General features: G+C 51.2%; 1 protein-coding gene across 11 annotated transcripts in view; it reads left to right on the top strand.

The window, feature by feature from the left end:
- Positions 1–13,593, top strand: part of FNBP1 (formin binding protein 1) — an 85,310-nt gene that overhangs the window by 32,809 nt on the left and 38,908 nt on the right. For all 11 annotated transcript variants that reach the window (XM_066580216.1, XM_066580221.1, XM_066580222.1 and 8 more), the window contains exons 5-6: positions 1,256–1,318; positions 3,278–3,382. In XM_066580216.1, coding sequence (XP_066436313.1) covers positions 1,256–1,318; positions 3,278–3,382 — 168 coding nt within the window. The remainder of the gene's footprint in view (positions 1–1,255; positions 1,319–3,277; positions 3,383–13,593) is intronic.

Raw genomic sequence — 13,593 nt, 5'->3', positions numbered from 1 at the left:
CATTGTATTCACCTGTCCTACAGTCAGCCTCTCCCCAGCTTAACCTGGTGGCTGATAAAAGGAGCCAATAGATTTGATAATACAGGATGTAATGGCCTTTTTATAGGGGCCAACAGTAGTTTAAATGTCACCGCTAAGGTCGTCGGCGCTCGTGAGTGCAGAATAGTGAGTGCAGCTCTGGAGTATAATACAGAATATAACTGAGGGTCAGCACAGGATAAGTAATGTATGTATACAGTGACTCCACCAGCAGAATAGTGAGTGCAGCTCTGGAGTATAATACAGGATGTCACTCAGGGTCAGTACTGGATAAGTAATGTATGTACACAGTGACTCTACCAGCAGAATAGTGAGTGCAGCTCTGGAGTATAATACAGGATGTAACTCAGGATCAGTACAGGATAAGTAATGTATGTACACAGTGACTCCACCAGCAGAATAGTGAGTGCAGCTCTGGAGTATAATACAGGATGTAACTCAGGATCAGTACTGGATAAGTAATGTATGTACACAGTGACTCCAGCAGCAGAACAGTGAGTGCAGCTCTGGAGTATAATACAGGATGTAACTCGGGATCAGTACAGGATAAGTAATGTATGTACACAGTGACTCCACCAGCAGAATAGTGAGTGCAGCTCTGGAGTATAATACAGGATGTAACTCAGGAGCAGTACAGGATAAGTAATGTATGTACACAGTGACTCCACCAGCAGAATAGTGAGTGCAGCTCTGGGGTATAATACGGGATGTAACTCAGGGTCAGTACAGGATAAGTAATGTATGTACACAGTGACTCCACCAGCAGAATAGTGAGTGCAGCTCTGGAGTATAATACAGGATGTAACTCAGGAGCAGTACAGGATAAGTAATGTATGTACACAGTGACTCCACCAGCAGAATAGTGAGTGCAGCTCTGGGGTATAATACGGGATGTAACTCAGGATCAGTACAGGATAAGTAATGTATGTATACAGTGACTCCACCAGCAGAATAGTGAGTGCAGCTCTGGAGTATAATACAGGATGTAACTCAGGAGCAGTACAGGATAAGTAATGTCTGTATGCACTGGAGCTATATATACTGTACCATGAGTGACAAGGCCTTTATATGTCATGCGCTCTGCTTTGCACATTGGTGTGAGCAGGCATCCTGTGATATTACACAGGTGCTGGTCCCATTTTGGCACTCTGATCTCCTCCTGTCTTGCTTCTTCCATTGGTATTTCTTTGTAACGTTTGTCTCTTTCCTCCTGCAGCACTTTCATGAAGGTCGCAAGGCGCAGCAGCACATCGAGACCTGCTGGAAGCAGCTGGAGTCGGTGAGTGGGGGAAATCCAGGTCAGCGGGCAACACCGGACATCCAGGTCACATGACTGTACCACTGATGGGGAAGATGGCAGATGATGACTGTCCGTATCCTCAGACGGCAGCTTGCTTTAATTGTCTCATCTGTCTTGCAAACAGCATTCGGTTCCAATGTATTGGTGCCGATCCAGACTGTTCAGACTGGAGACAAATAGAACAGAGTTTAAACTTCAGAGTGATACAATGTATCATTGTGGGTGAATGTAGCAAACCAGCAGAACTGGAGAGAGATTAGGGCTGGATGCAATGGTAACGAACCCTGTGAGAAGTATTAGACCTGTAGTGGCTCTGGATTTGAAGAATTATCTTCTCATTCACTGACAGCAAGCAGAGCTATTAAAAGGGTGAGAAAGGTAAGCACAAAGTGAACATCCTTTCACCTATGGAGGTATATGGACAGTTATAGAGAGGGGAGGACCTGGCGCTCCTATGACTGGGTGTGGGGGGGATGGAAGGGTTGACTGAAGTAGAGAATGGTCTTCCACACGTGACCCCCTGCACGGGGTACGGCCTTCCACGCGTGACGACCCCCCCCCCCCCCATCCCCTTCCTGCACTGAGTATGGTCTTCCACGCGTGACCCCCTGCACTGAACATTCGGGTCAGACTTCTTATGTAATGAAATACGGCAGCTGGAACCTGATTCAACTCGCCTTTCAGGATCAGCTGCATGTTTGTCCATTCGGTGAGTCCAGGCCGGTAAACATGCGGATGCTATCAGCTGGGGACCTGCAGCAGCGCGATCATTGACTACGCCCGCTCTGATCAGCGGCTACTAGCTAAGGTCCCCTGCCTGCTATATGTTCCTAGTCCGGACCCTACTGTGCTCTGCTGCATTCTGGGAGATGTCGTTTCTTTTTTTTCCTGCAAAGCACCTTCACATCCTAAAATACAGATCAGCAAACGATGCATTGTGCAGACACTGAAGCAGCAGGGGCTGCCGGGAAGTTGGAAGTCAGAGCCAAGATGATGGCATGATGAGGTAGACTAAACATCCCATCATGCCCTGCACTGCTTTGTATTTTTATTTTGGGTCGAAGTTGCCAAACGCGCGCGCTGGACTTAAGCTCTAGAATCGCGCACGAGCGTGCAGGTGATCTCGGGACACAGTGAAGCAGAAATCCCCCTGATGGGGTGAAATAAGCCATCGGTACTCATAGTAAAAGTCCTCAGTTGACCGCAGGCTGCCATGACAACTGCACTTCCTCTAGAAGCCGTTTCCTGCTCTAACTAATAACCCCTCCCCCGCCATATAGTCATGTATTCCCACCAGTGACTATACAGTCTTGAATTGTTCTGCCTGCTTCTGGGAAAGTTGAGATGTATGACTTCACGACGTTCAGGGGGCTGGGAAAGATGGGTCACACTCTGAACTGACAGAAGAGCATAGAAGTAGTCCTTCCCTCAGCTGGTCTCCGTGTGACGATACAGCACCCTCACTGCCCCGCATTATGGTTGGGCAGGAGGTAGTTGTGCAAACTTCTGCCCCTGGGCTTGGTCTAATGCTCCTTTTACACGCGATGAGCTGTCGGGCAAACATTACCGCCGACACTCGTACCAGTGATGCCACAGGAGCGAGTATTGTTGCCATTGCTCCGAGCGCGGCCAGCATGGAGGCGGAGCTTTCTCCCCCCTCCCCCCCCCCCCCCGACTCTCCTCCATACTCTGTAAGACAGTCATTCAGTCGCTACAAATTATCCTTCAGATTTCCACGGGGCCTCAGCGATTCAGAACAATAATCATTCAGTGTTAAGGGGCCGTCACACAGTATTTAAGCCCCGCCCCCGAGGTGCAGGATAAGGTCACATTAGCAACCTGAGATCACCACAAGGTCGGCGCTGAGAAGAGGGGGGGGGGGAATTTTCTCAACATGAGGGCCCGGGTGTGATTTCATGTTTTATTTTGTCCCTTTAGAGTAAAAGAAGATTTGAGCGCGACTGTAAAGAGGCCGACCGGGCGCAGCAGTACTTTGAGAGGATGGACGCCGACATCAATGTCACGAAAGCTGATGTGGAGAAGGTGAGTTCACCCGCAGCACTACTAGTGAGGTCATGTGACCAGTGGACGGGGCAACAAGTGGTGGCATTGAACTGCCCTGTGGAAGTGAGCCGCCTTACATTGTAGTCGGTGGAAGACGGATGAAATTCCTAGTTGTGTTTTCGGAGGAGGAGGCGTGTGGCTCAGTGGGTAGCACTGGTGTCTGGCAATGCTGGGCCTTAGGTTCAAATCTCATCAAGAACAACATCTGCATGGACTTCAAAACTGCATACGGATGTTACACTTGGTCAGAGTTGGGCTTCGTTCACTCAGGTGACAAAGTCGCGCGATTTTGTAGTGTTACAATGCTACAAATCGCATGTACGTGAAGCCTGTGCTGATTCAATCACAGCCATTCATCGAGCGCTGGCTGTGATTGGCTAAGCGTCAGCCAATCACAGCTAGTGCTTCCAGTAGGTGGGGATTTTGCAATCCCCACCTACTGGATGAAAAGAACCAGTGCTGGGGACCGAGAAGAAGCTGCAGCGGCACCCCAGACAGCGCGGGAGAGATGATGTATACTTATTTTATTATTTTTTTTCTTCAGCTATGGCTTATTTTCGGGGTATGCCTTATATTTCCTTATAAATCCTCGCATAAGGTGCTACAAAGTCGCAGTGTCACTGCGAGAACTCCAGTGCTGCAGGGCAAGAGTGCTAACCACTGAGCCATCACACTTCTTCCTTGCTACAGACTGGTTGGTTGCATTGTACGGGCGCACAGACTTGTCCTGCCGCAGGATGTGTTGAGGGTGAAGATACTTCTTGCCTGCCGGCATTATCAGTGAGAGGAGCTGACCAGGAGGTTATGATAATGATGGCGCTGGCGGTGCCCCCTCCCCTCCCTTGCCAGTCCATGAATAGCGTCCAGTTCTGCCACAGCATGTGACCCCCTGGAGTTACATAACCCCTTAATTCAGCAGAAGAGCCTGATGAAGAACACATAAGACTTCATTGTTCCCTGTGCCGCCGTATAATCACATGGATTGTGCGCTGCCCACATGGTGCCGTGGTCACTCCTTGCTGTCACCCTTCACTGTCACCGACTTGATGGTTTGGAGTGTCCATACCTGATGCCTATCATCTGTGACAATACATATAAAGCTGCCTGGTTGTATCAGGAAACATTCCGCAGCTTTCTAATAGACTTTGCATTTAAATTCCTCACTATTTTCAAGATCTCCGCCTGCTGTCAGTGAATAGCTGCGTTCATGTTTATATTCAGAGGCTGAAACTTCATGCAGACCTTCTCCTATTCATAAGCCGATTGTTAGAATTGTATCCCCTATAGACCAGACTGCTACAAGCTGCTTGCAGTGATACATTGTGACAAATCTGGACTGAATTTTCAGCCACTGGATGGAAACAAGAACGTTCCCTTCTGATCTGGAAATGATGAGGAAATTAAATCGAAATCCTTCATTCTAATATAATGTTCTACCATTTCCTCGTTCATTTCAAGATTTCTGCTTGCTGTCAGTGAATGAAAACACTCAGACTGAAAACCTGTCCTGATTAGTCTCGCTTAACCCCTCAGTGTGCAGCCATACATGTGTTTGTCACTTAGAGGCCTTAAGCTAGGCCAAAGTAAAAACACGGTGTATCGCCTCTCAACAGGATCTCCAGAGCAAAGGGGGCGGCTTGCTGATCGGTGGGGGTGTCCCATCTGAACCCCCTCTCGCTGATCGTGAGAATCGGACTCCCATGTCCCGCTTTTCTTTTACTGCAGCTGTCGCTTTCCCCCCGCAGTGACATCACTCCGAATGGAGACCGCCCCCAATCAGCTAGTTATTCCCTATCCTGTGAACCGGGTGGGCGATCCCTAAGGTGCAAATTGGGGCGGCCGTTGAAGGGTTACAGCTGGGTTTTGGACCCTGGTACTCTAGAACACTTTCTGTTAGGACGGGTTTCCAGCCACTGAATCTTTTCGTTCACTTACAGCAAGCAGAGGGGAACAGTCGCAAACCATCTTGTTTGAGAGGCGTATAAGATGCAGTGGAGATAGCGGCGTCTTCCTGGAGTAGATGGGGTAACCACATCCGCGGCTCCGCTCTCCGTGTCCTCAGAGAAGCCGCTCCTGTGACATGACGCTTCGCAGCAGCTGCGGGAGGGGGGGGGGGGGGGGGGGGTCTGTGATATCTATATATAGAGAATCGTGCGAGTTTTGTGCGTTGCGAGACGCACGAGAATACAAGCCGTTGTTTGTGATGGGTGGATTTACAGGATTGTTCTTCTGTCGAAGCGATGCTGCAAGTCGGAAAAGTAGCTGCGTGTTCCATTTCCTGCGAGTCTGCCGCACATCGCACAGAACACGGATGGGGTGTGCCATGCGACCGAGAATGTCGAGTGCGGCTCTGTCCCCATGCAGATACAGCTTCACATATATAAGAGGCCTGTATACAGATTACCACAGGCCAGGAGATCGGATATGGCGCCAACATATACCGCAGCGCAGAAGCAAACGGAAGCTCAAGAAAATCTACCGACCCCAGGAGCTTACAGTCTATGGGGGAAGAACTAGAACTGTGGGACGACGCGCCGGGGAAGTGGGGAGGTTCTAGTAATGATCAGATGGCGACTTACTGTATGTCACCACATGGCGCCGTTGTCTTTAGCAAGTCAATTCCTTTAATCCGGCATTTGATCATTCAGAGTCGTCGCCTGTAAGGGCTCCTTATGATCAGGATGGTGGGGGGATCCAGGCATTATGGCTGTATGGGTCTGCAGAGTTTAGAGAGCAGCGCCCCCTGATGGATAATTCAGGTATTGGAGCTTGAGAAGGTCTCCAATTCTGTTTAGTGCTGAGTTATGTCCTTGTCTGGAAATGTTGGGTGGATGGATGGCGCTACTATGGCTGGTGAATGGGGGGCATTATCCAACTTTCCCTGACTCCTGAGTGGTTACATAGTGATCCGCGACACCGCTGACAGTAGTGAAGGGTGCACAGCTAGAGATCTGCGCCATTCAGGACTGTGCTGTGTAATGCATGCTGCATTAGTGGTCACTCCGCTTTTCTGGATTCCTGAATGGCATAGTAGAGCTGTAACGGTGGCCATATTGGTTGTCACCCAGCTTTTCCGGAAGCAGATGGAGCGAAGAAACCTCTGAATGGAGTGCGTATTAGATGCTCCGCCGCTCCCTGCGCCTAGTTTGTGATCTTCTACTCATCTCCGATCAAGCGACACGACAACTAATTAAATGATGCTGCGCCCGGGGAGCCGCAGGGTCTGTAGCAGGATCACAGGGCGCCCCCTGCACCGCATTAACTATTTATCGCCATCCATTATCCTACGGTGAGACTTCCATGCGGCTCGCCGGCTGCTAATCTTGGCTCGTCGCACTTTCCCTGCTCGCCCCAGTGAGATCAGGTGACCTTCCATGTCCTGTCTGTAATCTCATCCCCTCCCGCCATCTCTACCCGTGTACATACATGAGCAGAAGGGGGCTGGATGGTCCTGGAAAGTTCTGCAACATGGACATGGCAATACCACATGGGTTTGTGGGGGGTTTTTTTCCGTTTTTTTTTTTTATAATATGGGAAAAGGCCCCGAAGGAGGGTCAAACTTTTTTTTATAATTTTCTGGTTTTTAAATAATAAACTTTTTTCACATCTTAACTTTTTTTTTTTAACACCCTACAGGGGACTTGAACTTGTAATCCTTTGATTGCTCATACAGTATAATGCAGTCTCATAGTCTTGCATTATACTGTGTTCTGACATGCCACAGGCACACATGGCAGCCCTTGCCCATCGATGCTATAGGAAGGTCCCTGTGTAGAGGCTGAGATCGGCCGCCCCTTGCATTGCTTTTTGTATATAGTCTGAAAGCGGAGCGTGACTCGCGCTCAAGTATTATATATCTGCACGGCCATACGTGGGGCAGGCGCCATGTAGTGTATGTCCGAAGAAGTTATGTAGTCGCGCCAAGTATCACGTTCTCGGCGTGTTTCACCGCCGGCTCGTTTTAAAAAGCGACGCTCCAACTTTTGACTTGTGTAAAAAAAAAAATGAAAAAGTAACCTTCTACTTTGAGCTCGTGTGGACAAGAAGAAGAAAAAAAAAAGTGACGCTCCACCTGGGGGGCTCACGGGGAAACGGGTGAGGCTCTCGTAGCATAGCCACTCAATAAATAGCGCTGTCAGTGGTCAGGCATTGCTGCAGTGTACATAGGTGACCACTAGGGGGCTGCAGGGTGAGAGGACCCCCATAGGTGACTACCGCTCCCTGGCTCCTGCAGCCGAGGGGATCATTCCCTGCGGTGGCCTTATATTTGCACCGTTGACTCGGTGCCCCCGGAGTGAAGTGACGCCCACGGTGTTGATGCTAGGCAGGCGGTGGCACATCTTGTGTGCGGAGTATATTATGGCTGCAGCGTTAAGCCCGGAGGGATCCTCATCCTGTAATCTCGTCTCATGAGCAGCTCGTCTAAATCTAGGTCTCCCTAATTAAAGACACGCTGATAATTAGCGAGTGGATGATGCTGCGGTATTCGCAGAGGCCACAAGTGTAGCATGTGACTGGTGACGAGGCTCGAGGTGCCATTCTTGTTACAGGGTCCCAGCGCCCGGGGGTCCTCAGCACTGATATAATCCCTTCCACCATCACTCTGCAGCTTCCCACTTGTCTTCATTATCCTCCCCACGTGATTACAGGTCACTGCACCCCCAACCCCATCAGACGCTTTAAAAAAAAAATTTATAACGCTCCAGTGCTGATATAACCTGCACAGACTTCATATATATGACTGATATCAGCCGCTCCTTCTTTAAGCTCCATGCTACTGTAAGCTGCAGATTTTTGCGTTACTGGCCCTTTAAATCCTGCTTTGCAGTAAGCACAGTGTGCCCGGGCAGCAGCCACCAGTGACGGGTACCCGTTACATAATCACATAATGAGTGTTGCTCAGAGTTCCCACACCCCCTGCCACCTCCAGTTTTCGGGAAACCATCCCCACCGCCGATCCTTGTGTCATTGAAATCCTGTGTGTCCTTTCAAGTGTCCTACCAGATGTTGGCTTGGTTGCTGCTAAATCAGAGAGTTGGCAGGCGGTGCGGGCATGCTGGGCATTGGTATGCAGATGAGGGTGCAGATTCCCACTCCACATGCCCGTATTGCTTCCTGCCGGCCGCGTCTTTTCAGAGCTGGAGCCCGCTGGCACAAAGCAGGATTTGGGGCCTGCGAATTCCATCATCACAGATCGGGAAACCGGCCCCAGCTCGCTGCGCACTCTGAGAGGACAAAGCCAGCATTGCCAACGGCGCCGCTGATTTGCACACTGGCTAATTAGGCAGGTATTTGGAGATAAGCGGTCTCAGTGTGCGGCGGGAAGAGGGTCAAGAAATCTCCAGTGGATAGAAGTCCTTAAATCTTCCTTCCATTCTGCTTCCGGGAAAGTTGGGTGATTTGTCGTCACTCCTGCACAAGCTTTTCTAGGATCCAGCGCATCGGGGCTCCCGCACCAGAAAGCGAGGCATGCTGCTTTAATACGGAGATAAGCGTCCGACAGATGCCGCTGATCCCTTCTATGTGCTCTGATGTCTGACTCTGACACATTAGATGGTCATCGCCAGAATCCATGGTTCGCTGGCAGCGGTGCAATGTGTGCAGCCGCTCTGCACTCCGCCGCCGGCGGACTCCATATATGTTGGGGCTGCGGAGCCCCCGCTCTGTCTGCACATATGTCTCTGCTGTTTGTGCTAGACTTCCACTAAGCCCTGATGCTCTGCTAAACAGTTGCCATGGCGATTTCCCCGCAACACCTTGGCGATGGCGAGACCCAGATATGCAGCGTGAAGATGTGTGGCTACAAGTATTACCGTTATGTATAGCGGCCACATATACTGCGCAGCGCTATACAGAGATGGTCAGCGGTGGTCACATGTAGCGATACATTGTAACGAAGACTCACCTGTGAGATTGATGCGCAGTAACCAGCTGTTACCAATCAGAATGATACACAGTAACGGGGTCAGCAGGAGGAGCAGTATGCAGTAAGCGGGTGGCATCGGGGAGGGCGGGCGGACAGTAAGCGGCTGGCACCGGGGAGGGCGGGCGGACAGTAAGCGGCTGGCACCGGGGCGGGCGGACAGTAAGCGGCTGGCACCGGGGCGGGCGACGGACAGTAAGCGTCTGGCACCGGGGAGGGCGACGGACAGTAAGCGTCTGGCACCGGGGAGGGCGACGGACAGTAAGCGTCTGGCACCGGGGAGGGCGGGCGCACAGTAAGCGGCGGGCACCGGGGAGGGCGGGCGCACAGTAAGCGGCGGGCACCGGGGAGGGCGGGCGCACAGTAAGCGGCGGGCACCGGGGAGGGCGGGCGCACAGTAAGCGGCGGGCACCGGGGAGGGCGGGCGCACAGTAAGCGGCGGGCACCGGGGAGGGCGGGCGCACAGTAAGCGGCGGGCACCGGGGAGGGCGGGCGCACAGTAAGCGGCGGGCACCGGGGAGGGCGGGCGCACAGTAAGCGGCCGGCACCGGGGAGGGCGGGCGCACAGTAAGCGGCCGGCACCGGGGAGGGCGGGCGCACAGTAAGCGGCCGGCACCGGGGAGGGCGGGCGCACAGTAAGCGGCCGGCACCGGGGAGGGCGGGCGCACAGTAAGCGGCCGGCACCGGGGAGGGCGGGCGCACAGTAAGCGGCCGGCACCGGGGAGGGCGGGCGCACAGTAAGCGGCCGGCACCGGGGAGGGCGGGCGCACAGTAAGCGGCCGGCACCGGGGAGGGCGGGCGCACAGTAAGCGGCCGGCACCGGGGAGGGCGGGCGCACAGTAAGCGGCCGGCACCGGGGAGGGCGGGCGCACAGTAACTCGGTAAAGATTCCTTAAAGTCTTTTGTTAGATCTGTTCCTAGGAGAGCTGGAGAAGACTATCATGGTGCCACCTAGGACAACACCGCTCTCCTCGGCTCCTGAACGGCAAATCTTCCTGTTACCCCTGTGCAACATTTGTAAGAATGTCGCTATGTTTCCTGTTCTTCCACTACGTGGAGCTCTGACCTGAACTGCAGGATGTTGGGAGTTGTTGTACAAACTTTGAGTTCTCCCTTAAGGCATCTCAAGTGTTAACTTTTATTGACCAATCGCATCCCTGAATATCCTTCCCTCCAGACTTGTTGTTTAGTGTCAGTGAAGCGGTTTTGGTAGTTTTATTCTATCCTGGCATTTCTACTCTCCCTGAGAACGGAATGCGAGCAGAAGACTCGTGTGTGTCTGGATAGGTGGGAGTTTAATCCGTGTGACCTCATCCGTCCTGGATGTGAAAAAGCCGCAGCCGTCTCGCTTTGTGCTGGAACTAAAGAATAAGTTTCTGCCCCCCTCCTGTCCGATGTGTGAAGTGATGGCAGTGCAATCAACACACAATCCCACCAGGACTGTGAAACACTGAATGGAATGCCAGAATTATAGTAAAAACTGACACACGCGGAGTTGGAATATGACTGCAGACATTTCTGTTATTCAGGGTATGAGGAAAGCTGGGTGATGACCCGTATGCAGTGTAATGGGCGGTGGCGCAGGGAATCTGTGTACGCTCATGTCTCAGCACATGTTACAGAACACGTGTGATTACAGCACACAGATGTGAGGTAATGCCCAGACAACGCCCATTATATACCGACCCGGGAAAGCTGGGTCATCATGTGCCGCATATGTAGGAGGTGAGCGATGTGACATGACGTCTCCCGGAAAGGAAAGATGTGTCCTCGGGGGGGAAGCCAAGATCCACAGCTCGTATATGTAACCCCAACATTCCCAATTTTATGTAATTACCCCCCACCCCCACCAAGTCCTCTTTGAATATATATATTTCTCCTATGTGTGTTACCACCCCCCCCACCATCTGCTCCTCATATTGTATATGTGATTTCCCCCCCCCCCCCAATCATCTACTCCTAATATTGTATATGTGACACCCCCCCATCATCCACTCCTCATATTGTATATGTGACACCCCCCATCATCCGCTCCTCATATTGTATATGTGACACCCCCCATCATCCGCTCCTCATATTGTATATGTGACACCCCCCATCATCCGCTCCTCATATTGTATGTGTGACACCCCCCATCATCCGCTCCTCATATTGTATGTGTGACACCCCCCCATCATCCGCTAATCATATTGTATGTGTGACACCCCCCCATCATCCGCTCCTCATATTGTATGTGTGACACCCCCCCATCATCCGCTCCTCATATTGTATGTGTGACACCCCCCCATCATCCGCTCCTCATATGTATGTGTGACACCCCCCCATCATCCACTCCTCATATGTATGTGACACCCCCCATCATCCGATCCTCATATGTATGTGACACCCCCCATCATCCGATCCTCATATGTATGTGACACCCCCCATCATCCGATCCTCATATGTATGTGACACCCCCCATCATCCGATCCTCATATGTATGTGACACCCCCCATCATCCGATCCTCATATGTATGTGACACCCCCCATCATCCGATCCTCATATGTATGTGACACCCCCCATCATCCGATCCTCATATGTATGTGACACCCCCCATCATCCGATCCTCATATGTATGTGACACCCCCCATCATCCGATCCTCATATGTATGTGACACCCCCCATCATCCGATCCTCATATGTATGTGACACCCCCCATCATCCGATCCTCATATGTATGTGATTTCCCCTCCATCATCCAATCTTTATATTGTATATGTGACACCCCCCATCATCCGATCCTAATATTGTATTTGTGACACCCCCATCATCCGATCCTCATGTATATGTGACACCCCACCATCATCTGATCCTCATGTATATGTGACACCCCACCATCATCTGATCCTCATGTATGTGACACCCCCCCATCATCTGATCCTCATGTATGTGACACCCCCCCATCATCTGATCCTCATGTATGACACCCCCCCATCATCCGATCCTCATATTGTATGTGACACCCCCCCATCATCCGATCCTCATATTGTATGTGACACCCCCCCCATCATCCGATCCTCATATTGTATATGTGACACCCCCCCATCATACAATCCTCATATTGTATATGTGATCCCCCCCCAATCCACTCCTTATATAGTATATGTGACATCCCCCCATCATCCACTTCTCCTATTGTATATGTGACACCCCCCCATCATCCACTCCTAATATAGTATATGTGACACCCCCCCATCATTCGCTACTAATATTGTATATGTGACACCCCCCATCATCCGCTCCTCATATGTATGTGATCCCCCCCCCCATCATCCACTCCTAATATTGTATATGTGACACCCCCATCATCTGATCCTCATATGTATGTGATCCACCCCCCATCATCCACTCCTAATATTGTATTTGTGTCCCCCCCATCATCCACTCCTAATATTGTATATGTGACACCCCCCATCATCCGCTCCTCATATTGTATGTGACACCCCCCCATAATCCGCTCCTCATATTGTATGTGTGACACCCCCCATAATCCGCTCCTCATATTGTATATGTGACACCCCCATAATCCGCTCCTCATATTGTATGTGACACCCCCATAATCCGCTCCTCATTGTATGTGACACCCCCATAATCCGCTCCTCATATTGTATGTGACACCCCCATAATCCACTCCTCATATTGTATATGTGACACCCCCATAATCCGCTCCTCATATTGTATATGTGACACCCCCCCATCACCCATCATCCGATCCTCATATGTATGTTATCCCCCCCCATCATCCAATCCTCATATGTATGTTATCCCCCCCCATCATCCGATCCTCATGTGTGTTATCCCCCCATCATCCGATCCTCATGTGTATGTTATCCCCCCATCATCCGATCCTCATATGTGTATGTTATCCCCCCCATCATCTGATCCTCATATATATGTTATCCCCCCATCATCCGATCCTCATGTGTATGTTATCCCCCCATCATCCGATCCTCATGTGTATGTTATCCCCCCCATCATCCGATCCTCATATGTATGTTATCCCCCCCATCATCCGATCCTCATATGTATGTTATCCCCCCCATCATCCGATCCTCATATGTATATGTTATCCCCCCCATCATCCGATCCTCATATGTATATGTTATCCCCCCCATCAGCCGCTCCTCATATGTATATGTTATCCCCCCCCCATCAGCCGCTCCTCATATGTATATGTGATCGCCCCCCCCATCAGCCGCTCCTCATATGTATATGTGATCGCCCCCC

Source organism: Eleutherodactylus coqui, chromosome 10, assembly GCF_035609145.1.
Source record: "Eleutherodactylus coqui strain aEleCoq1 chromosome 10, aEleCoq1.hap1, whole genome shotgun sequence".
Lineage (NCBI taxonomy): Eukaryota > Metazoa > Chordata > Amphibia > Anura > Eleutherodactylidae > Eleutherodactylus > Eleutherodactylus coqui.
Note: the sequence above shows the minus strand (reverse complement) of the source record. Positions and strands in the feature narration are given on the sequence as shown.